Source organism: Gadus morhua, chromosome 16, assembly GCF_902167405.1.
Source record: "Gadus morhua chromosome 16, gadMor3.0, whole genome shotgun sequence".
NCBI classification, from domain to species: domain Eukaryota; kingdom Metazoa; phylum Chordata; class Actinopteri; order Gadiformes; family Gadidae; genus Gadus; species Gadus morhua.
This window is the reverse complement of record NC_044063.1, coordinates 21,042,406-21,067,043: the sequence shown is the minus strand read 5'-3', so window position 1 is coordinate 21,067,043 and position 24,638 is coordinate 21,042,406. Positions and strand designations below refer to the sequence as shown.

Below are 24,638 nucleotides of genomic sequence, written 5' to 3'. Positions count from 1 at the left end.
CTAGGTTCATCTTGGCAAAGGGACATGCACCTTGGCAACATACAAAGGCATATAAGGTCATTGTGGAGGTGAGTTCAATAAAGCATGGTAGCTGCTTGGATTACTTGATTCTCTGAAATTGGGCCTGGGAAGGTCAGATCACATTTATGTGATAGCCTCTCAAGTGAGCATTGAACAGTTAATAAAGCAACCCTGGTTCTGGTTGCCTGAAGTAATTATACACACTTCAAAGCGTTCCCCTTTGCAGTTGAGTAATTACATTTCAGGGCGAGACCACTGCTGAGAAATCGAGTGATTAACTCTTGTTGTAGTCAGTTAGGGAACTAACCGAGGAAAGATATAATCAGCACCACTTTAGAAAATTAACAAGAAAAGTTGCTGAAGTTACGTATATTGAACACATTTTAACTATTTCCACCAGCACCTTGGTTTAAACATACTATAGATGAGATTATATATGAATAAACTCGACAACCCCGGCGGTTACTGTCGTTTCTTTTACATTCTTAACACCAATGTGTACAAAATAATGATTACGGAGCTTAATATATTATCACGTTTTTCTATATACTGTATGTGTAATAGAAAACAATGCAGTACCAAACAGCAGTGTACAGTTCAGAGATTTTCTTATCTTTTTATCTAGAGGAATACTAAAAAAGCTCGCGCTCCAAAAGCTAAGGAAAGCAAGAAGGTAAATGACGATGTGCACGCAAATATACACATCTTTATTTACGTATAATGGATGACTCAAATGGGAGAGTTGTTCATATTTCAAAGTAAGAAGGTTGCAACTTGCAAGTGTGAATCTTTTCCACTTATCGAAGTGACCTCTTTAGCCACACAGCTGTTGAGTGGCGACCAGAAGACTTCTGATGAAGCACATTTCTACGTTTGCCAACAGTGAGGCGAAGGCCACAGTATTTTGATCTTTGGACATGGTCACATCCGATTATGCTTTACGGTGCCGTTGCATGACATGGATGACATTGCAATTTCACAGTCTAGTTAAGCATTGATCCTAGCGCAGCAGAACAGCGCTAGGTTTGATGGATGGCTGGCTCTGCTCGTCACCACATGGCAGCGCGTCAGCAGACGCACAAGCTAGTGGAGACATCTGGAACGCTTTAACGCGCAAGGGTCATCTTCTAAAGAACATGGCTGCGAGTCAAACTCACTCAGGGTCTCTCTCTCTCTCTCTCTCTTTGCATGGTTCTCACTCTCTCTCTCTCTCTCTCTCTCTCTCTCTCTCTCTCTCTCTCTCTCTCTCTCTCTCTCTCTCTCTCTCTCTCTCTCTCTCTCTCTCTCTCTCTTCTCCTTCTCTCACTCTTCCCCCCCCTCTCTCTCTCGTTCTCTCTCTCAGAGGTTATGGAAACACACACACACAAATAGAGGAAGTTAGCATCCACTCACACACACGACCAAATATTAACGACACACAAACAGAGATTTTACCGTCTGACTGAATTGAGCCAAAGTACAGTTTTGGCACGTCCCCCCCCCCGCCCCAAACATCTGCCCTCCCCCTGCCCCTCCCTCTCAGCCCAAGTTGAATTTGAGCTGTAAATGTCTCCCTTACAACAAGGCCATCCCTCTGTGGGGACACTGCGGTAGGCTAACACGTATTACCATTGCGCAATCCCTGGAAAAACACATTGTTTAGTCAGCCCCCCTTTTCAGGCTGTTTTTGGCATAGGGTCGTCTGAGTTTCAGAGGTACTCAGAATTGGCCCTGCCACATTGAGAGAAGATACAGAGGGAGAGAAGAGGTGGGGGGAGAGGGAGAGAGGGGGGCTAATGTGAATGCGCCTCTGTCTCTGAGGGAATACACAATGGGACCTTGACGCCCAGGCACACACGAGGTGTTGCTCGTCTCCAGGGTATGAAGTACCTGCACCACAAAGACTTCCCCCATGGCAGACTGAAGTCTCGGAACTGTGTGGTGGACGGACGCTTTGTTCTGAAGATTACCGACTACGGCTTTAATGAACTGCTGGAGTCCCAGAAGAGTCCCAAAGAACAATGGACACCTGAAGGTAGTCTTTGTAATATATATCGCTTTCATAGCAGATTAATTATTCTTCTCTTTCTCCAGTTGTACATTATGGTGAGAAATAAATAAATAGGATGCATGTTGCTTGAACTTTTCTCAGTCGATTTTTGGATATAATAATACAGTGTTGTCAATACATTTGACAATATCTATATTTTTAAGTGACTGAAAGATTCCAATACTATCCAGTTAATTTCAGTTTAGCCTTATTTCTATTTTCATTGGAAAATGACATTAGGCCTACCCAAAATATGTATAACTATTATTATTGGTTTATTACTACAATACAATGTCTATAAATAAAAAAAATCAATGACGTGGTTCACACAATGAAATGCTCACGTCCGAAATGGATTTGCTACCCTCTTTGATACATACCAAACAAGATGGCCGCCCTCCCTGCCCCCTCTCTCTCAGAGTTATTCTGGACAGCCCCAGAGTTCCTCAGGGACCCCGAAAGCTCACGCAGAGGGACCTTCAAGGGGGACGTGTACAGCTTCGCCATTATACTCCAAGAGGTGGTGGTCCGAGGACTCCCCTACTGCATGCTGGGGCTCCCTCCAGAGGGTGTGTATCAAGGACTATGATGACTGACATATGTGATGCAACGCTACACACAGGCCACAGCTGCAGGCTACCGTCTATAGTACTGCTCATGCCTCTTCCTCTTGGAGTTGGATGTGGTCTAATAGGATGTAATCTCTTGTGCCGTTCCACATTTCTTAAATTCCAAAGTGAGTTATGGTGTTGACAAACCAGCAGTTAACTTAAGCCTCAAGAACTGCAACATCTCTGCTGAAACGCAGGTTTATGCAGCTTTGGATTGGTGTCCGTTGATATGTAATGACATCCGTTGGGATTGCTTGCTGCTGTCCATGAGGGTTTTACCTCTTGGTCAGCCATTAACAATAAAAAAATATATAATAATGTTAGACCTGCCTGTACATGGTAATACCATGGAAACAAACGGCTTTGTACCCAGTATTTAAGAAGATGTACCATAACACTAGAGGAAAACTGTTCCTGCAGAGGTTGTTACCAGGTAAGTAATTCCATAGTGGTAAATCGAATAAACCCTTTCTAAATGGGTGTAGCTACGAATAATAACTACGAAAAAGTATTTTATTAGAAAGTACTATGCTAATAGATAGTACATCATTAAACTTCGGCTGTTAAGAACATAAACCTTGGATAATAAGTGTTTCTAAGAATTGGTTGCCCAATTTCCTAGGAAGTACACAATATCGGAGTTATTACTAACCCAAAACAGTTACAACTACACGCTACTTAGTTGAGTTGATGGGTAATAGTGGAGGTTTTACTTAGTACTTCAGCTGTAATTCCTCTGTATTTACCGTCTTATTACCAGTGGTAATTACACAGTAATACACTATAATTTACTGGAAAATTCCTCTGTATTTACCTTCTTATTACCAGTGGTAATTACCCAGTAATACACTATGATTTACCATGTATTTGCCGGGTAACTACCTCTGTATTTACCTTCTTATTACCAGTGGTAATTACCCAGTAATACACTATGATTTACCATGTATGTACCGGGTAAATACCTAGTAATTAGGGGACTGTAAAAGGAAGGGTTACCGGTTAATTCACTTGAGGTGGTAAACAGTCTGGTTATGTTTTTAAACTTTATTCTCTTGCCAGAAGGACTATCTAGAAGGACTAGGCTACTTTATTTGAATATGTCCCTGAATATGATATAATACCAATATATATATATATTATATATATATATATTGGTACAACCACATAGGGTTTGAAAAACTCAAGACACCCTGAGTCCCTGATCTATCCGACCTACACATCAGCTCTGCTGCTCATCCCACAAGTGCATGTTCCTTTCAAATGGGGCAGCATATATATGTATATATATATATATAGCTTTATAAATAGATTTATTGCTGTGTTGAGTCATCAAGCAAACAAACAATCTTTGAAGTTGTCAGATGTTCTAAGCTAATCAAACTAATCCTCATCTACAACTGAAGACACACTAAATTATAAAATGTTTCATTCTTACGGTTGAAGTATGGCCACATGTTCTTCAAGCTTTTTGTTTTAACAATATTTAAACAGGGACATTTAAAGGCCCACCAGGCCAGCATCATAGTAATCTATATGGTATTGTGTTGAATTGTATTTTACAGCTGATATTGGCTATGATAACCTTTTATGACTATATGACAAAAAAAATACATTGAATTGGCTTTGTGGAAGTGATGTTCAATGCTGGCATGGATGTCATGGATGAAGAAGAGTGTGCGTGTGCGACTGGTGTTGGTGATGTGCACGGCTGCGTCCACTGCTGCCTTAGCTTCTGGAAAAGATGATCCATTACATTTGTGAACTGGAAATTATGAGTGCGTTGTGTTCAAGTGGTTTTGTTGTCATATTGAAATGAAACATGGCGGACTCACAGATCCTTACCTGTTACTTGGGTAAAACAATTTGAGACTGCCTTAGTCATCTGCTACAGCAAGAAGAGGATTTATAATATTTTATAGATCATGAATAGTATTGTGGCGAATATCAAAAGCAGAGGCATGCTATATTCTTTCAGTGACTTTATTGAATCCCCTGAGTCACCGTAACCACAACTAAGCTCAACTGTCTTTTTAACTCCTCCCCTAACTCCCGCACCGCAAAGCATGATGGGAACACATCAACCAATAGCAGTCGGATAACAACACAACAAACATAACCCCGGCGCTACAATATTTTTTTTTTTTGCTCTCCGCCATGTTGAAAAGGTCAAAGGTTATCTAATCTCGGCAGCTCGTTATCAGAATATTCTACGAGCTCTCCCGTGGAAATTACGACGGGAGGGGGTATTACGACGGGAGCCGACGCGTATATGGTATTTACCATAATTTCCATAGCACGTGAAGGCACCACACATCCTGCACCCACGGGAAAACTAAATGGCTAAGAGGTGTGGGCCTACCCCTCACAGGACAGGAGAACCGTTCACAGTCCAGCACACAGATGGTGGAACAAACAAATCCAAAATGTTTGGTCTCACCGACGTGCCATCCCCGCACACGGCACAGACACTGCATTAAAAGACAGTTCCAGGGGTACATGTTCTGCATGCGTTTGGGAACCAGGGTCCCCGACAGCCAGGGGTTGAATTGAGTACTCAAGGTCGTATTTGGAGAAGTGCTTTTGGAAGCTTCTGCATGGACCTATTCAACATGCGGAAACACGATGGATGCCATTTTGGATTCACTCTGAGGCTACGTTTACATGATGACGGTCTGAACAGAAGACGCAAAGGTGGCGTCGCGCCTTCACTTTTTATTCCCTGTTTAGATGAGTGACGCAAAAGTGTGTGGATTTCGTTTGGGTATGCCTGTCAGGCTGAGGCGGCTAGGTGGTGCTGTGATACACCATCACACAACACCACCATGTCTAAGCGCATGCGTACAATCTTCCTTCTCTTATCTGCGCCGTCAAAACCAAAACATAATTACAGATCCTTCACTGTTCAGTAATACTATCTGTACTGTGCATATCCTGTACATTTCGTGGAAAGACTTCTGTAAGTTTATTAGAGTTGCCAGAGCAGCTTGGAAATAATCCAACATGTTTGTTTATTTCCCCCTACTGGTGCTGTATGTGACGTAAACGCGTATGCGACATGAGCAGATCTGAGCAGAGTTTTGCGTCTTCGCAGTGTAAACGGAAACGCTACGGCGGAACGTATTCAAGCTTTCCACCCTGGAGGGGTGGAAAGCCATCTATAAACGAAAGACACTTCAGATAAAATATTTGGTCGTTTTTACCCGCAAGCGTCCTCATGTAAACAGGCCACGTTTATACGTAGCAGGGTATTTATAGAAACAAATATTTCCCACATAACACAAGCGTCTTCCTGTAACAAACAAACTGTAAACATAGGGCGCTCATATGACGTTAAGCATTTCCTGGCGCATAATGTGACGCTTCAGAACCAAAAACCCTGTTTCTCCCCGTTGACACGACAACACATAACCGGCGTTTTTCAGAAATCTCAACTTTGGCCGGAGTTTTTAGAAATGATCGTTTTCTGTGATAAAAACTGCGTTTTCGTGTAAATGAGAGGCCAAACCACGTGGAAATATCTGTGTTTTCCCTTCGTGTAAACGGGGCCTTAGTACCAATTTAATCCTGCAAGAACAAGACAATACAATTGTGGAATATGTGTGGATTATGGCTGGTCTAAGCACTCACCTGGCCCAGGTCAGACTGATTGGACCCTGGTGCTAGATTGGGCTTCACAAGTGTTGTGAATTGACTAATCAATGCACACAGGTTGAACCAGCCATCGTCACACACACATTCAGGAAATCTCATTAGGGTCACTCACTCCTGCTCTGGGTGCCCCTGGGTCAATCAAAAAGATAAAAAACATGTTATTTTATTCCACCTCACACACATAGAAAGTAAAGGGATCACACCAGTACCTCTTACAAAAGGTCAAAGGAAAACTTTTGTTTTTCACTATTTGAAGTAGAAGTCTTACCCACGAACGGGTGACCAGCTCCTGATGTCAGCAGGGACAGGTCCAAACCCTGAAAGCTGAGTCAACCATTGATTCCAGAACTGCATGGCAAGTCCCTGGTTTCCGACAAATGCTGCGGCACAAAACCCCAGGGAGGAGATTGACCGCTTTGCATGGGCAAGAGCATTCCCAACCATCCTATTATATCCATAATCTTACCTAAACACTGTCTCTGTGATGCAAAACAATCATGTGTCCACCTAATTAAATCAACAGGTTAAATGGAACTCTTTCCTACTACATTTTAAATTTAAGAACATGCAACATTGATGTAATACGAGGGAAAATTTAAAAATAACACACATGTTTCGCAGGCCACGCTTCAAACGCCCCATGAGGGCTTCTTTGTTGAGGTTGTAGTGCTTCTCCAGGTGTGCCTGTATTGTGTGTGTGTGTATGTGTGTATGTATATATATATATATATATATATATTCCACCTACTCACCACTTTTAATACGTAACAGTTCATGTTGCTGAATATAAGAGGTAGCGGATTTTGGCTTTACATCGATACATTCCAAATGAAGCAAGATTCTTTTAAAGTCATTTTTGGAAAAAGGAAGCATAGCAACCTTTCTCTATTGACACATCTGTATGGAAAAGGAAATGCATTAAAATCGTTGTCTATATATATTACATGCATACGTACTTATCTTCAAAATCTACACATCAAAACATATATATTGACAAAAAACCAAACACTTCTTCACTCCTTAATAAAAAAGAATTCTTCCTCATGAATTTCTCCATTTATTTCTGCTATCAAAACAACTCGTAAGAACTAGTAAAAGTCATCCAATTCATTCACCTCATCCCCCCCACTCAAACAAAACACAAAACAATTAAAGGCCTTCACATAAACTTCACTTTATGAGGTTTTCTCACATTAATATGAGTTCCCCTAGCCTGCCTTTCATCCCCCAGTAGCTAGAAATGGCGTTAGGTGTAAAACGAGCGCTAGGTATCCACTCCGCCTTTGAACAATGAAAGCTCCGACGCTCCGATTTTGAATTTGGCCCCATATGTCGTCATAAGGGGCCAAATTACCTCCCCTGTGTGTGTGTGTGAATACACACACTGTAGTGCAAGTGTTTGTATTTTTTTCTTTGTTATTTGGATAACCTTTCTGCTGTTGATGTTATGGCACCTAACATGTCGGGTTCTCTGACGTCTCTCCACAACGAGACTTGTAGTGGGCGTTATCTCAGCCATGGTTGAGAAGGAAATGGGGGAAAGGAACTTTGGCTTTGACTCCCTGAAGTACATGAACCGCGAGGAGAAAGGGATTGTTGCCCGCGATTGTCTCCCGCCGGAGCCCTGCCGCCCGCATGGAGGAGAAATAACTTTCTCCTCTATGTCGTGGTTCATGTACTTCAGGGAGTCAATCCAAAGAACCAGAGACGTCGGAGAACCCGACGCAGTCGTTTGGGATTCATAATATCGTCCGTGGGACTGGCTCGTATTGACTGTAATTCTGCACCAAGGCTGAATTTCTTGAAAGTCTTTGAGTACTGTATTAGGGGACCACTAAAAGCTATATAAAAGCATTCATAAAGTAGTAGCCATGGGACCTTTAAACTACAAAAAAAATACAAACAACCTCAAGTTTCTCACATACTGAGGGCGGCCCGGAGGTCAGATAACAAGAGGAATCGCAGGTTGTGAAAGTATCTCTTTTGGACACTGCATGCTAGGCTTTCGTTTAAGGTAATTGTGTTTTCTAAGGTTATCCTGAACATCCACCTTGATACGTCGTCACGTTGCCAAGTCAAACTCTGAAAACACACGCACGTTTGGGGGAATGCAACGACGGAGCAATTGCTCTTGTTCTTATAGAAGCTTTGCTGCCCTCCAGTGATATTGTTAAGTAGGGCCTAGTGCATATTGTGTGGAACTAGAAAATGCATTTCCTGCAGAAAATGCGGTGAGTGCTGTAGGACAAAGTGAGGTTGAAAATATTTTTTAATAAAGCCACATGGCTTAAATCAAGTGAAGGGATTTGAGCAAAAGTTCAAAAGTCTAAATGGAGTAAACAATGTTAACATGCTCACCATTTAAGAAAAAGTAAATGGTTGGAATCAAATAAAGTGACAGCTGAATGAAAAAGGCAAAGCATTGCTAAAAATGCAGAAATGTAAAAGGTCAAATGTATTTCCCTGTGTGTGTGTGTGTGTGTGTGTGTGTGTGTGTGTGTGTGTGTGTGTGTGTGTGTGTGTGTGTGTGTGTGTGTGTGTGTGTGTGTGTGTGTGTGTGTGTGTGTGTGTGTGTGTGTGTGAGAGCAAGGAGCAGAAAAAGTTGACATGGGTGCTAATTTTCAGTAAAAAAAAAATGCTGGCATTACTTTATCAGCTGAGGGCATATTCATTGCCATAACAACGTGAGCTAATCAACAAGTACAACATGTTCTAATGCTATGAGACTAGATACTACTGATAAAAGGTGTCAGGCGCGAGCGGCAGACGGGACTTAGTGTCTTATTTATTTATTTATTTTATTAAGTTACTTATTTTATTTTAAATAAACATAATACCAAGGGTCAGAAGTTTTACAAGAATTATGATCTTACAAAGTCATGACAGAGGGACTTGGTGTCTTTATTCATGCTTGAAAGGGAATAAGCTGATGAAGCTGACAAGTGACCAATGTTTACTGTTTAAAAATATTTTTCATTAAATGCAAACCCCAGTTAATCATTTGCTCTTGTTTCTCTGTTTTGAGATTCACACAGACTTAGCAGTCTTGTTTAAATGTTACAAATTGAGTTAATAAACTGAACTTGGAAATTGTTTTAATTTGTTGCAGATGTTATCTCCGCTAATTTTATTTATCTAAATAAATAAATATTAGCAGGTTATCAATAGTAGCTATTTCAATTCAGGCAGTGCGCGAAAAGGGTGGTGGGAATTACAGAAAATAATTCAGAACCACTGGTCTAGAACATGTGGTACTTGTTGATTAGCTCACGTTGTTAGGGCAATGAAAACGCCCGCATCTGATAAAATAATGCCAGTGTTTTTTTTTACTGAAAATTAGCACCCTTTTTTTTTGCATCAGAACTGGATTTTTTTGCATCAGAAGTTTTATAAAAAGGTATTGGTCCCTGAAAGTGAGACAACATAGTTTAGTGCTCCCGAAATAGTGGTATGTTTTTCATATTATTAATCTAGTACATGTTGTACCAATGTGTTTCAGTAACTGTGTGAATAAAATATGAAAATATGGTCATTTTTAAGGGAAACTTACACAAAGGAAATTAAATATACCTCAAATTTGTTATTACAGTTCATATACATCGATTATTCCTTCATCCAAAAAGTATTTTTTCCTTTCATCACTTTATTGGTTCAGAACTGCATTATTTAGCTGACACTGCCTGCTATTGGCTTAGACATACAACAGCATAGTAACTAAGAAAATAAAGGTTGTGGAATAAAAAAATCTTGGACAGGACTTTATATACTTTGTATACCCGTGTGTCAGAACCTAGAATCGCCCCTGGTTACGTGACTTACGTCTTAAACAGCTTGAAGTAGGCCTGCAGAGGACGGCTCTGCATTGTCCTCCCATTGACTCCCATGTTAAAAAAAAGATAATATTTTAAAAGTAGAATATCTTAAAGTGTAAAATATTTTAAAAATCTGAAAAGAAGCGAGTGATTCCAAGATATTCTCTAGTAGTCTATAGGTGAAAAATTGAGGAGATAGGTCCCAACGTTTGTAGAGAGTAAGAAAGAAAGAAACTTATGAAGAACAATGGTTGAGCGCTGCATGCATTAAAGTAGTCAAATGTTTTTTTATGTTAGGGGTCGGACTGTTGCCTGAACAGTGTAGTAGCCCACTTAACAATATGGGCATTGGAAATGGAAATGATTTAAAATAAAACCAAACCCCTGACCCTGCCTAAGATTTATTTCATGTGAGGTTGATGACACCGATGCAAAAGGACAGGGGTCTCATTATAACCGTTGCGTACGCACAAAACGGGGCTGAAATTGGCGGACGTGACTTTCCACGCCAAGGATGTGATCTATGAAAAGCCAACTTGACGGGAAAATGTGCGCAGCCCTAAGCAAACTCTGACACATGCGTACGCATGGTTTGGAGGAAAATGAGAATTTGCGACACAGATGGTGTGGTGGTGAACTTAAGTCAGACCGAAGAATTGTAGAGTGAGAAGAACGATTATGTTTTATCATCGCCCTTCATAAATTTAATATCAACCCGTGTCATGCGTTAAATCTATGTAATCAGAATAATTTAAGTCAACTGCGTAATTTCTCAGTTATAACTCCAGAAACATCTCCTTAGAATAGACATCTGTCCAAAATATGACAATAACATAATATTTTTATGTGACACTGTAAACATATAATCAAATGTCAATTAAAACTCAAGTGTGGAAAACCAAGCCACACTCCTCATCACAATCGTTGTCCGTTACTCTTGATGCTTTTCATGACAAATCAGGCATTAAAAAGGGGTTATGTTCAAGAACATGTTACGTGGGTGATTACAAACTGATTATCCAAGGTGTTCTCGGTCAGTCTTATTACCGTAACCCTATAAATGCAGAGGTGAGCGCCGTGGTAATGCTGCACTATATGGCACTTCTGGTGGACCATGCAAATGACAGGATTCGGAGGGAGAGGGTCTTTAGGGACCATAACGATTTATTGGTAGGCTACATAAAAATATGTAACTTTATGTCAGACCACTTCTTTTTTAATTCTGGGACTGTGTGCGCTCCTTGCTACTGACAGAATTCACTGCTGCAGCAACATGTTGCCACTCACTCTGCTTTTTGTTTGTTGGCGATCCCAATCCCGTGACCGCCGAACAAAACTACTTTTCGGGCCTCCATCTCACCCACAAGTGTCTCCACTTCAACCTCCGTGAAATTTCGCTTTTTTGCTTTTCTCAGTACTTCTGCCATTGTTTCCGACAAGACATAATACTTGCATCGGAGTCTGTTTTATATGCAGATCGAATTCATGAGGTCATTTGCATTGACCATTTATAAAAAGGTTCGTGTACAGGGCGGAACGTGAAGCTGATTCAGCTGCGCACACTTGTAGGCAGTCTGTGATTTATAAAAAAAAGATTGCGTACGGTGTGCGTACGCAGGGTTTTATAAATCAGAATATTTTTTGGCGCACGCAAAACTTGGCTTTTGGGCGTACGTACACTTTTAGTAGCGATCCCACTCACAGTTTTATAAATGAGACCCCAGGTCAATAAAAGACAGTTGTGTCGCATCAATGCTTAATCAGTATCCTTAATAAATGCAACTTCTTAAAGGTTCAATGTGCAGAATTTACAACAGACTCGGCAGAAATGGAATATAACAGAAGTATTTTTTTAATTAGTTGACAATCCCATGAAAATAGGAATCCTTGTGTTTCATTATCTTGGTTTGAGGCCTTTATATCTTCGTTGGGAGCGGGTCCTCTTCGATGGAGGCCGCCATGTTGCACAGCCATGGCTCATGGAGTTCTAGGAAGGTGTTGGGCAGTTACATCCATGGCTCTAGCCCATTTGTGATCATTTTTGTTGTGTAGGAGTTTTATGTGTGTTGTTGCATGTATTCAAGAAGGCCTATAGTAGGCTATTATCAAATGACATGGAAACTAATCTTAGGCTACGTTTACATGATGACGGTCCGAACAGAAGACGCAAAAGTGGCGTCGCGTATTCACTTTTTATTCCGCGTTTAGGCAAGCGTTTTCGGAAGGAAATCTGCGTGCATACGGTGACGCAAAAATGTGTGGATTTCGATTGGGTATGCATTTCAGGCGGCTATTGGTCGGATTTATTTAGTCTTTGTGCTTAAAAAATATTAACATAAAATTATTGTTTTATTTACAGTATGCCCTTTACAAAGTGATGGATGCACCCTTTGACTTCACTGTTGTAAGTTCCCTTGCTTATTCAAAGCTATCTAAAAAGTTATTCTATATTAAGGCTGATTTTTTTAGACTGATATACCGGCATTGAGAAAATGGTGGTGTATCATGCTGATCGAAAAATTTGACCTTGGAAGGTAAGGCCAAATTATATTCACCTTTGTTTGACTAAGAAATGGTTACACATGAGTGTCTCTATTGTATTTGTAGTGTATTAATTTCGCTTTCTTCCTTTAATTCTTAATATTTGAGCCATGGCAAACTCTTTGCCCACTGGACCGACGCATCTAAGGCTCTTCTTCGGGGTGAGGTGCCACCAGTTTTTAAACTGAAGAAGAGAAGGCGAGATGACATTCATGAGGTACGTTTTTATTTATATTTTTTTAATGCTGTTAATGTTAAGTTGTATTTGTTTGTTCATTTTTTGTTCATTTACTCCTACAACAATCTTTAATTTCCATGATTCTTCCACCGTTGTGATAACAGTCATGATAATAATCTTTTGTAAAGAATGTGCCATCCTCCTAGGTGTGATGGTCTTTCATTATTTTAAGTTTTTAAAGAGGACAAAATTATTCTGGTGTTCAACTCACTCAGTGTTCAACAGTTTCAGGTCCTCCTCTCTGTAGACAGACTTACCCCCTCCAGTTACAGTATGTGTCCCACCACAGTGGTGTTGTTGTCTAATTTGATGTGTTATTATCTGGATGGGCTGGGTGTAGAACCTTACAGTTCCAAGTCCTGGTTTAAGTAACTAACTGGTTGCAAAAATAATATAATTGAATATAAAATGATTCCAACTTGGTGGTATTTCATTTTCCATTAAACAGGGGCCACTTGACAACATCGTGGCTGGAGTTGCCTGGCTGCGTCAGAATGCAGGTTTGCTCAGGGGGAAGGTGGTCGAGCCCTCGTTTCAGAATATGGACGCAACAGAACAGCAGGAGCTCCTGGAAAGGATACGTTTTTCAAATGATGAAGAAAAGTATCCCCTGCTCTTCACCTTTTGATTTTCAGGAAGGCATGGAGGCCTTCCTTAACATGGCAGCTGAGGAGGATCTTCGAGTCAACGCCATGTTTTATTTTCCGATTTTTATTTTTTATTTTCCGATTTCCGGTGTGCTGGTGGATGTTTCTGTGCGTGGATGTCTGCAGCGGAAGTGCGTGTGGGTGGATGTCTGGACGAGCGTGTGGATGGATGTCTGCAGCCATTTTGTGTCTTGGCAGTGTAGACGGAAACGCTACGGCGGAGCGTATTCAAGTATTCCACTCTGGAGGGTGGTTTCAGATTTTTGCGTTTTTAAGCCCCAAAAACGCTGTCACCGTCTAAACGAAAGGCACTTCCGATAAAATATTTGGTATTTTTTCCCCTGCTAGCGTCCTCGTGTAAACGGGGCCTTAGGGTGCTGGCATGTGGTCAGACCAAACACAGAGTTGGGATTAGAAAAACCCAACACACTAGTTTTAGCAACATTGTAATTCATGTTGGGACCAACGATACTAGGATAAGAAAATCCAAAGTCACACAAAAAGCAACATAGTTACTGGCCCTCTACCAGTCAGGGGTAAACACACCTAATTCGAATTACTTTTTTGCGAACTTTCTAAAGATTTGCATCACCTTTTAGATGGAAACAAAGCTAGTCTCTAAACATTCACAGTTTTCTGTCTATTACAGATCCATTAGGCCTCACACAGCTCGTCCAGAATGCTACAGATATCGGTGGAAACACGCTGGACCTTGTCTTGACCCACGAAGTTGACATTTCAGACCAGGTTGAGTCTCACCCTATACCTCATATTTATCTGACCACTTTCTGCTCACTTTCCAGGTAGTGTAGCCCGCACCTGTGATGACCATCATCATATCACCCCTGCAACCACTACAGCTATGCCAGATAGGATGCACTTGATCCATTTTGTAACTTTGGGCTCTGTGGACAGTCTCAGTGATTTTAGCATTGCTTTATCTACAGCCATCGACTCCTCTTTGTCCTTTTGTAATTAAAAACAGTCGAGGAAAAAAACAGCACCCTAGTTTAATGAAAACACTCGCACAATGAAGCGAAGCTGCAGAATACTAAACGCAAATGGTGCTCAACCAAAGTTTATGTATTTTATCTTGCATGCCATGACAGCGATGTAAGATAAAATGTCTTATTTTTGACACTGTAAACTAAAGAGTCGGATGCAAAAACGGACTCTCAAAGGTTTTTCAAGGTACTCAAAACAAACTGGGACCGGCTACGATCACCAACACGAACCTTTACTTGTCTACTGGACCTGTGCCCTCTAGCTTTAAGACTGACAACTTAAAGGTTGGGTATGGGATTTGCGAAAACGCCAACAGATTTTGAAAATACACAACTCAAATGGTCCTACCCCCTCTCCTTCAACGCTGACTCCGACACCACCCATTCCAAGTACATGGACGCGCAATCATGCACGAGCGCGAACACAGATGCATGAGAGCGAGCCATTAGCTGGTTAGCAAGCTCCAGTAGCTACCGCAGGATAACAACAAACAGAAGCTTGCTCTGGGTCACGAGCTTTGACTACGTGCACGAAGGGGTCACGCGTGGGGAGCGGGGGAGGGGGAGTGCAGTACGACCGTTTGATTGACGTACTTACTGTCCAATGCCACTCGGTGGGTCTGGAAATCATTGGCTGGAGTTTTTCGAGCCCTGCCCGTTCCACAGATGATTGACTTATTTAATTTTCATGTCAGTCCTTCTAACCCGGTGGCTGTAAGTGGGTTTTGATAAGGATTTCAAGTAATTTTGCAAAAATGGCCAAAAAAGAGAATTCCATACCCAACCTTTAAGAACCCTTGCCTAGACCCTGAATAATTCAGCAATAATCAGCCTATATCAAACCTTCCTTTCCTTTCTGAAATACTGTAAAGAAATGTAGCAACCCAAACCATCAATCATCTGCTGACAAACAACTTATTCTAACCATTTCAATCTGGGTTCAGGACCTGCTATCCCACTGAAACTGCTGCGACAAGAGTGGTAAATGATCTCATACTGACGGTGGATAGCAATGCAAGCTCCCTACTAGTGTTGCTTTACCTCAATGCTGCCGAAAACACAATTGACCACATCATTCTTCTTCATTGTCTAGAACACTATGTTGGGATCAAAAGTTCTGCTCTTCGCTGGTTTAAATTATTATACATGTTATCTCACAGATTGAACACAATTTGTTCTCTGTGAAGGATCAGAATCAAAACATTGCAACCTAAGCTTTGGTATCCCCAAAGGGTTGGTCATTGGTCCACTGCTTTTTGCAATCTACATGTCATAAACTGTAGCTGTAATCAAGGCCTGTCTCGCCCCCCGTCGTTACCATGACGAACTCGGACACACAAACCAGAATAGATAACAGATACATATGGAAAAATGTCAGCTGACAGTCAATCAAAGGATGTTTGGGTGAAAAAGGATTTAATTTTTTCCAGGATCAATTGAAAGGGACTACATTACTCTATGGAGGGGTATATTCAAAACTTTTAAATCGAAGAGAAGGTAACAAGCTTAAATTCAGTTGGCATTCGGGCCTGCTGCACAGTCTGATCTGCATTGCACACAACTTTTCTTGTCCCGTTGTGGCTTGGGAAAGGGGATGAAATATTCCCCATTCTGCAGCCTCTCAGGATAATGACATGTAATTACATGTACATCAAGCACTTAGTTTGATCATGTTTATTCTTTTTTACACAGATCATGTTTATTCTTTTTTATAACATGAAATTGTTATATTATGCCCCCTCCCTGTTTTCAATGGAGTTGTCCCATGGACCTTTTAAAGATTTGTCCGAGCCAATGTCCGAGTAAAGTTGAGGCTGGAATGTCATTGGCTCATCTGCGTTCAAAGGGCGGAGCTTAGAGACAGGTCAATTAAATCAATAGCTAGAACGACGGTTCCTTCCTTCTCACTGTGTAAAACATTCCATGTAAAATCATAAAGTGATTCTATCCCATCCCAGTATTTACTTGTGGAAAAAAGTTCCGGGAAATGTATCTGGATACCAGCAGGGAACTGACCATTTCTGTTTCAAGAAACATAGCCCAGAAAACTGTTTTCAGATTTAGTATGAAAAATGATGAGATACAAATCATTATGAAAGCAGTAAAGTGTTATTTTTTTAAAAATATAAAATGAATAAAATGATTTGCCTGCAGTGCCATCCTTACTGTGGGTGCGATTATGACTCCCGAGTCATTTCACAGGAAGTTGGGGGTTAGGGGATTTTTCGTTTTTTGCTGTTCCTCCAGTCTCTAACCGACAGACAAGCAACATCAGAGCCTGAACTAATTAGTGTTTTGTTTTAGTCAACAAAAGCATTATGATGTAATTTTCTTCTTTAATCTCTTGCTGTTGACGAAGGGAATGATAATAGCGTTTGTCTAACTTGACAGTCTTTTTTGTGCATCCTTACCCATTTGCTGTTTGTTTTGGTCTTCAGTGGAAAATACTTAGGAATGTCTGTAAGGTATTTCAAAATGGGTCCTGTGAGATACATATGATGGAATGCTATAATGCGTGTGTGTGTGTGTGTGTGTGTTTGTTCTGAGGAATTCCTTGTTAATGCTATTTAACAATAGTCTCACAAGCACAAATAAACACACACACACACACACAAACAGTAAAAAGCACGTCTACACACAGCATGTGTACAGACAGCACGTCTACAGACAGCATGTCCCGGCCTGCTTTAACTCCAGGTATGGAGTTAAGATGAACCGACATTAATTCATCACAGCAAATGACATATTGTCATGATGAAAATCCAAAGGCACGCAATGAAATACTTCTGAAGTTCGTATGCAGACTTAGCAGGAATGGGAAGTCATCTTGCTGCTCTACTCTTGCCCAACAAGTAGGTATATAAAACACTAGAACCAGTATTATATAAATAACACTAATACGATTATAATGTGATGTTATATTGACTTATTTTATGTTTTAAAATTGCTATGTTTTGTAAGTGTCTTTAAATGCACTGTATAAAGAAATGCATTATTTTGACCTGCCGGGAGAGACCCAAGATTGAAACCTCTAAATGATGAAATATTTCGACATTGCATAATATTGGGTGAACTGGACCTGAGACATAGGTTATGCAACATAAGTTATAACTTTTATCAAGTAATAAAGGTTAATTCATTAATAAGAATTAACTAACAGTTGAATAACAGTTAACTCATACTGTTCCTCATTACTCTCATGTTAACTATGGTATTAATTGGTATATTAATTATTAGGGTTAAGTTTAATCCGAAACCACATATCCTAAACCTTAATGCTATATAATAATGCTTATTAATAAATTAACTGATGTTCATTAATGGTTCATTATTGTATCCATATGTTAAACTGTTACTAACCAAACCTTTCAAAGGGCTCTTCTGAACAAGGAGTGGGAGCACAACGCCTTCTCCCTCCAACATTCCACAGGAGTTTTGTGGACAAATGATCAGTTGTGAGTGGTGGTTAACATCTCTGACCACCACCCATCAGTTAAGGGTTTTCTTGTAGAGAATGGGTACAAATGTACCTATATCATGAATAGACAAAACAATTTGGTTTCTATTTAGATTTCTTTCCGATGTAATCGTCTTTTATGCATCACTTCCTTTTGCTCAGTCCCAACAGCTGTGTCTCTTGGTCACTCACATCAGATGTGTCTCTCGGTCACTCACATCAGCTGTGTCTATGGCTCTGTCACATCACATGTGTCATCCTAGAATGTCATCTGGTGTGCATATGATGGGGGAACGCACCTCAGTGAATGAAAATGAACATGTCAATGTTTAACAACTGAGGAGTTTGTCCCCCTAATGTTTGACATTTTCTACTGTATGGTTTTATTCATCATTTCATAATTTGTTGATTAAAAGTCAACACTAAACCTTTACCTTGCAGACAGGAACAATCCCTTGAGAAACAGCGTAATCCAATTCTAAAATATACTATATAATACGTCCATGTGTATGTGGGTGATTTTGTTTTACAAATCTGCTGGGAAACAGCTTTGTAAATCGACTTCCTACCTTAGCTATCTTGTAAGCAGTTTTTGGTCGGAAATCGCATGTCCCCTCAAACCACAATCCCAGACTGAAGTTCTAAGGAAAAATTAAAATAAATAAATAAATTGCTCCAGGAGGAAGTGGTTCTAGGTGGTTTTACACATGATTCACTAGGGCCAGTTGAGGCAGAAAAAAAGAAAAGACAAAATACTTTAAATACCCCTCACAGAGGCTCTATTCCCATCACTGGTCTGGACAACACAGAGTCAACATGACAATGACTGCCCTCCTGCTCCTGGTGATGGTCGCTCACTGCATCGCTGTGCCTATCCCCGGCGCCGAGACGGACAAGAGGCTACAAGCAGAGGTAACACACCAACCCTAAGGCGTTGTATTTTGCCGCATTATTTTGCAGTACATTTTTATTTTACCTTTGTCATTTCATGATTGCTATTGCTAAAAAGGTTATTATCCCTTGGAACTCACCTATTCAAGTGTTTATGTGTAATATTATTAATGTGATGGCAATTTTTCCACACATCTTTGCAGAACACATGTTGCAACTTCCCTTCTTGTTTAAGAATGGCCTCACTTCTTTTAAATGTACAGAAATACCTCAGCCGTTTCTACAATCTCCCCGCTGGTCTGCTTGGAGCAAGGAAATCTTCAGACGTTCTGCAGACCAAACTAAAGGAGATGCAGGCTTTCTTCAACTTAAAGGTAAAAGGCTGTTCTGTTACACTATGACTGTCTAGCATAGTTTACCACTTTTAATCTATACATACTTTAAAGGTAAACACAAGCAGTATTGTGGTTGTACAAAATAGTGTTTAAGTTAATTTTAGACCACACAAAGAGGCACAACATGTAATTTCAATAGCAGTACATTGTCTACTGAAATAAAACATTATTAAATACTTTGCATATTTTAGGTGACTGGGAAACTAGATGCCGAAACCTTTGACACAATGAAGCTGCCCAGATGTGGAGTCCCAGATGTGGGGGAATACAACGTCTCCCCCAGGAAGCTCAAGTGGCCCAACAACAATCTCACCTTCAGGTTGGCAACACCGTAAAAAAAAGACTTTTTTTTTTTCTTGGTTTTTAAGCAAGACATATGTTTCTATGATTCTTGTCTCGTCGCTCACATGTTATATTCTCTCCCCATGATCCAGGATAGAAAACTTCACCCCCGACATGAAGAAGGCGGACGTTGAGAGAGCAATCCGACAGGCCTTCAACGTGTGGGCCTCAGTCACCCCCCTCACTTTCAAGAGGCTCCACAGTGGTATCGCTGACATCATGATCAGCTTCGCAGCACGTGGTACGTGCCTTCCTGACTCGGGTCCACTGTAGCTCGGAGCCTGTCATTTTCTGTGAGAATCTGTGATATTGGCTTTTAAATGGTTCAGTGTGTGTTTTTTTTGTGTTTCCCATAGAACTGAAAAAATGAATCTTAGTTCATCAATACCATTCTTCTGACTCAAAGTGTTTATAGTTATATTTTAGTGTTATGTTATAGTTGTGTTTAATATAAGGGATTTTTATGGCGATTGCGATATGGAGGCTTTTTATATTTATTTTTGACCTACTCTTGATTCCCCAGACCATGGAGATTTTAATAGTTTTGACGGGCCTAATGGCTTACTGGCCCATGCCTATGCCCCTGGCAAGGGCATCGGGGGGGATACACACTTTGACGAGGATGAAAACTGGACCAAAGAATCAAACGGCAAGTGATGAGACATCTGTTATCACCATCGTTACCACAACAAATAGCCTATTTTTTGGCCCTCAGCTGTACACTAATATATGAATGTCCTGGTCAAAACAAAGTCACAATGCTGTATTTTAGCTAATCTACTGTTGAGCTAATGTGCCTTTTGTTTCTCTAAAATAGACTACAATTTGTTTTTGGTCGCGACACACGAGTTTGGACATGCCCTTGGCTTGGAACATTCCAGAGAAGCAGGCTCTTTGATGTTTCCCACCTACTCATACAGCCCGGGATTCCCCCTGTCTGAGGACGATATTGATGGTATTCAAGAACTTTATGGTGAGTACTTTTTAAACTGACATATCAGTCAAATACGAGTACTACTTGTATTTATATTTATCATCCATAAAGATCTTGTCAATGTTGTTTTTATGATTTATGTCAGACAAGTGACATGTGCTGTATCCAACCATATAGGGCCAAACCCCAACAGGAAAGTGAAGCCCAAACCTGACGCACCAAAGAAATGTGACCCCATGTTGAGCTTTGATGCCATCACAGAGTTGAGAGGGGAAACCATCCTCTTCAAAGACAGGTAGAGAAACTCAAACTAGTGATACAATTGAGGTATTCTGAGGATCTGCACCACTATGCTGACGTTGTTTCAGGAAAAGTTGAATGAGAATTCCAACCTTTCCTGTTGACAATTTAGGTATAACCACAAAGGATGTGGCTGTGGTAGCAAAGGCCTTAATTGGCAGACAGAAGAAACACCTCTACAGGCTGATGTTGTTTAGCGGAAGTTGGATTAGATCTTTTTCTTTTGCAATTTAAAGTTGCTACCCATTCCAAACTGTGAAACTGTCCAAGCATTTCTTCCTTAATAGCCTATCTGTACCACGTAATGTGTGTGTCGGTCTGAAACCAAACCAACTGCATCACTATGAGTCATTTAGCCTAACCATATAATCACTTCAGGCCTTACAGATAAGCAGACACTTGACATGAACGATTCCTCTTGTCCAAGTATCGTGTTTCCCGTCCCTAAGAGGAGTCACTGTATTGATGGTTTGGTGTGGTGTCCTGGTAGGTTCTACTGGCGTATCCACCCCCAGATGCCGGAGCCGGAGCTGACGCTGATCCGTTCCACCTGGCCCGCCCTGCCCAAGGAGGTGGACGCGGCCTACGAGAACTCTGACAAGGACATGGTCGTCATATTCAGTGGTGGGTCCCCCCAAGCTCTCTAGAGTGTTTGGTCGTTTCGTGTGGAAGGAGGAAAACATGCATGAGTGTGAGTCCTCGTTACCAAAATAGAAAGGAACGTGTTGTCTTTGCTCAGCTGTGCTGCTTTTGGTTTTGTTCCACCCAACAGGAATCAAGATGTGGGCACTGAGTGGATACGATATGGTGGAGGGTTACCCGAAGTACATCCACAAACTCGGTCTCCCCAAGAAAGTGAGGGAGATTGACGCTGCGGTGCACATCCCCGAAACGGGCAAAACACTGCTCTTCACCGACGAACAGTACTGGAGGTTTGTGGGATTTCTGGGATTTCACCTGGGGGTTAGTTGTTCCCCTGGACATCGCCTCTATGCATCTATTCTATAGCGGGTTTGTGCTTGTTCCGTCCAACACAGCTACGATGAAAGGACCAGCACCATGGACGTTGGCTTCCCGAGAGCAATTGAGTTGGACTTCCCTGGAATAGGAAAGGAGGTGGATGCAGCGGTTTATGACTCCGGTAAGGGAGACGCATAGTCTGCTACTGCTTAGTTCTGTTTTGGCTCCCAGCCAAAAGGTTCTGGGTTTGATTCCCAATGTCTAGAAATCCTAATCCTACCTGCTCTATGATTTCATGTATCCTAATAAAGAAATTAGTATATAGTGAAGAAACCTCAATTCTATAATATGGTCCTTCGATGTTGATTACCGAGATTGAATAGCACATATTCCATTTGCCAGTTATTGAATGAATCTGTTCTCTTCCCATTCACAGGTACCTTGTATTTCTTCCACGACTACATGAGGTTTGAGTACAGCTACAGGTCAAGGAAGGTAATTTCTATTGTTAGAGCCAACTCCATTCTCAACTGCTGACAACGTTAAGAGAATCTCCCTGCCTTCTTGAGAAACCATTTGTTAAATGCAAAAATATGATATACAATAGTTGAAAGGGGGGATATTTTTAATTTGATTGTTTTTTTGTGCTGGACACTTATAATGTCAATGTTGTCAGACACAGAATTCTGGTCAATTCTACGACTGCTGAATGCTTTTTAGCTATTTATTTCTTTCAGATCTTTTAAAATGTTTTAATATATATATCTATATATATCTATATAGATACATATATCTGTCTATATATATATATAATAATAATAATTATAATAATAATCTTTATTTATAAAGCGCTTTTCTAAACAGAGTTACAAAGTGCTTTGCAGAAAAAAGAATATACCCCTATATATATACCCTGCTGTGACATTCGTGCTAAGGAAGATTGTTTTTAATATGTATGTTTCCTGGAAAAAGGTAACACAAAATAAAGGTACAAAACAAATGATGTGTGCTTTGTATAAATTAGTTAGAAAATAGAAACAAGAACTTAGTACTTTAAAAACACTTTTTAGGCAATCTTGAATATTGTGTTTGAATACATTATTCTGCAGTCATCAAGGTCGACAAATTATAAGGTTCTAAATAATCCTAGTGTTTGAGTGTGTTGTGCCAAGGAGTAAAATGTTAGACACGCACAACTCTTTCGATAGAATGTTTTTAATTTTCCAAAGACTGCCTCATTGGTTCCTGCCAGAACTGCCAATTCAGGGAAACAAAAATATATATTATATCTAACATGATAGCCTGTAATGATTATTTTGATCCTGAGGTAATGATGCGGGCGTTTGCTAAGATGTGTTACTTAATGTACCCCACTAGGTGGCAATCTTCTTAAGTATTTCAGATTGAGTCAGCAGAAACTCCATTTAGCCCACACTGTACCTCCACCTAAGAGATTGTAATTTTTTCTAATAAACATTGTTATGAGATACAATTGTTGACTCCACCTGGGGGAAAAGCATCTCAGTTTCTTACACACACACACAGACATAGACACACACACACACACACACACACACACACACACACACACACACACACACACACACACACACACACACACACACACACACACACACACACACACACACACACACACACATACCACACACACATACACACACCTTCCAGCCTATTTACAAATACCATGCATGTTCATATAAAGTGCATCATATTGCAGTTTTGCGTATGTTTGGAATTAAATTTTGATTTGACAGTTTTACAAAGCAACATTGGATTTCATCACCTTGATCAAAAACTTTTAAGCAATACCAAACCTGGATTACAGTGCTCTAAATGGGACTAGCCTACAGATCAAAATGCAGCCTATGCCTATGCAATATGTAAAGAACAAAAGGTAGAACATTCAGTGGCGGTCTTTTAAACTTAAAAGTGTTATTATTTGATGAGACAGAAACAGCACAATAAAACAATATAAACATCCCCTTCCATTCTATTTTATTATAATTTGTAACTTTCTTTATTCAGATCCAAACCAAGATTGATCTTATCCGTATTCAGAACCCATTTTCAAGATTTGATGAACATTTTAAAGAAAGGACAAATCTATGGGAAAATATCATCAATATCAATACATATTTTGATTCGATATAAATCCCAGTCAACAGCCTATCGGTCAAATTCATAGATCAAATATGTCAGAAAGAAAAAGATTTGCTTACAACTGAAATACCAAATGATAGAACAAGGTCGGTGCATCTGTGTATGAGGCTACCTATTGTACCATGCTCATACCGTGCCTTCGAGACTGAAATCCATTGACGTGGAGGTTGGCCTGAGGGCCTGCTCAGAGTTCTCTCAGTGGTCCTTAGAAGACCACTGAAAGAGTAAGGCCCCTACCCCCGTTTCCAAAGCATCCCCCTCCACAATAAACAGGAGGACTGGATCAGCCCTAGTTCATTGAGGGAGGCCTTTGCTCCCAGCGCTCATTGGAGTGAGATTTGCTAGAGGGGCAGCAATGCGTCTGTTGTCCAGGATAAACCTGCAATGGAAATTCGCAAAATCAAGAAACTGCCACAATTGATTTAGGTCTGATGGTGTTGGCCACCCGGTCAGGGCAGAAACCCAACAGGGTCCGTTTGAACTTGGGCTGGGTTGATAACGTACCACAAGAACGGACACACTGGTGGGGACATAACACGCACATAAAACGAGTCTTCAAAAATAATTTGTTTGTTGAAGCAGTTTGTTAATCCAAAAGGCATTACTAGATATTCAAAGTCTCCA

The 24,638-nt window shown here is 40.6% G+C and overlaps 1 protein-coding gene and 1 long non-coding RNA gene across 2 annotated transcripts; both read left to right on the top strand.

Moving 5' to 3' along the window:
* Window positions 1-1,576: 1,576 nt before the first annotated feature.
* LOC115528940 (uncharacterized) lies at window positions 1,577-15,028 on the top strand. Its single transcript, XR_003973408.1, has 5 exons — window positions 1,577-2,035; window positions 2,470-2,619; window positions 12,484-12,528; window positions 12,774-12,882; window positions 13,352-15,028. It is a non-coding gene; the product is annotated as an uncharacterized LOC115528940 (long non-coding RNA).
* Window positions 15,029-18,775: 3,747 nt separating this feature from the next.
* On the top strand, window positions 18,776-23,337 carry mmp13b (matrix metallopeptidase 13b). The gene is made up of 11 exons (XM_030382003.1): window positions 18,776-18,923; window positions 19,166-19,276; window positions 19,489-19,616; window positions 19,732-19,880; window positions 20,163-20,288; window positions 20,457-20,612; window positions 20,751-20,868; window positions 21,364-21,497; window positions 21,646-21,805; window positions 21,911-22,014; window positions 22,270-23,337. Exons 1-11 carry the CDS (start codon window positions 18,828-18,830, stop codon window positions 22,368-22,370), a joined length of 1,383 nt encoding a protein of 460 aa, XP_030237863.1. The 5' UTR covers window positions 18,776-18,827; the 3' UTR covers window positions 22,371-23,337.
* Window positions 23,338-24,638: the final 1,301 nt, after the last annotated feature.

What these genes read in the sequence shown, in the direction of transcription:
- mmp13b (XM_030382003.1), top strand. Translation starts at nt 18,828, where the DNA reads ATGACAATGACTGCCCTCCTGCTCCTGGTGATGGTCGCTCACTGCATC. An exon ending in ACAAGAGGCTACAAGCAGAG is followed by an intron (nt 18,924 to 19,165) that starts GTAACACACCAA and finishes TTAAATGTACAG; the next exon opens with AAATACCTCAGCCGTTTCTA. An exon ending in TGCAGCGGTTTATGACTCCG is followed by an intron (nt 22,015 to 22,269) that starts GTAAGGGAGACG and finishes TCCCATTCACAG; the next exon opens with GTACCTTGTATTTCTTCCAC.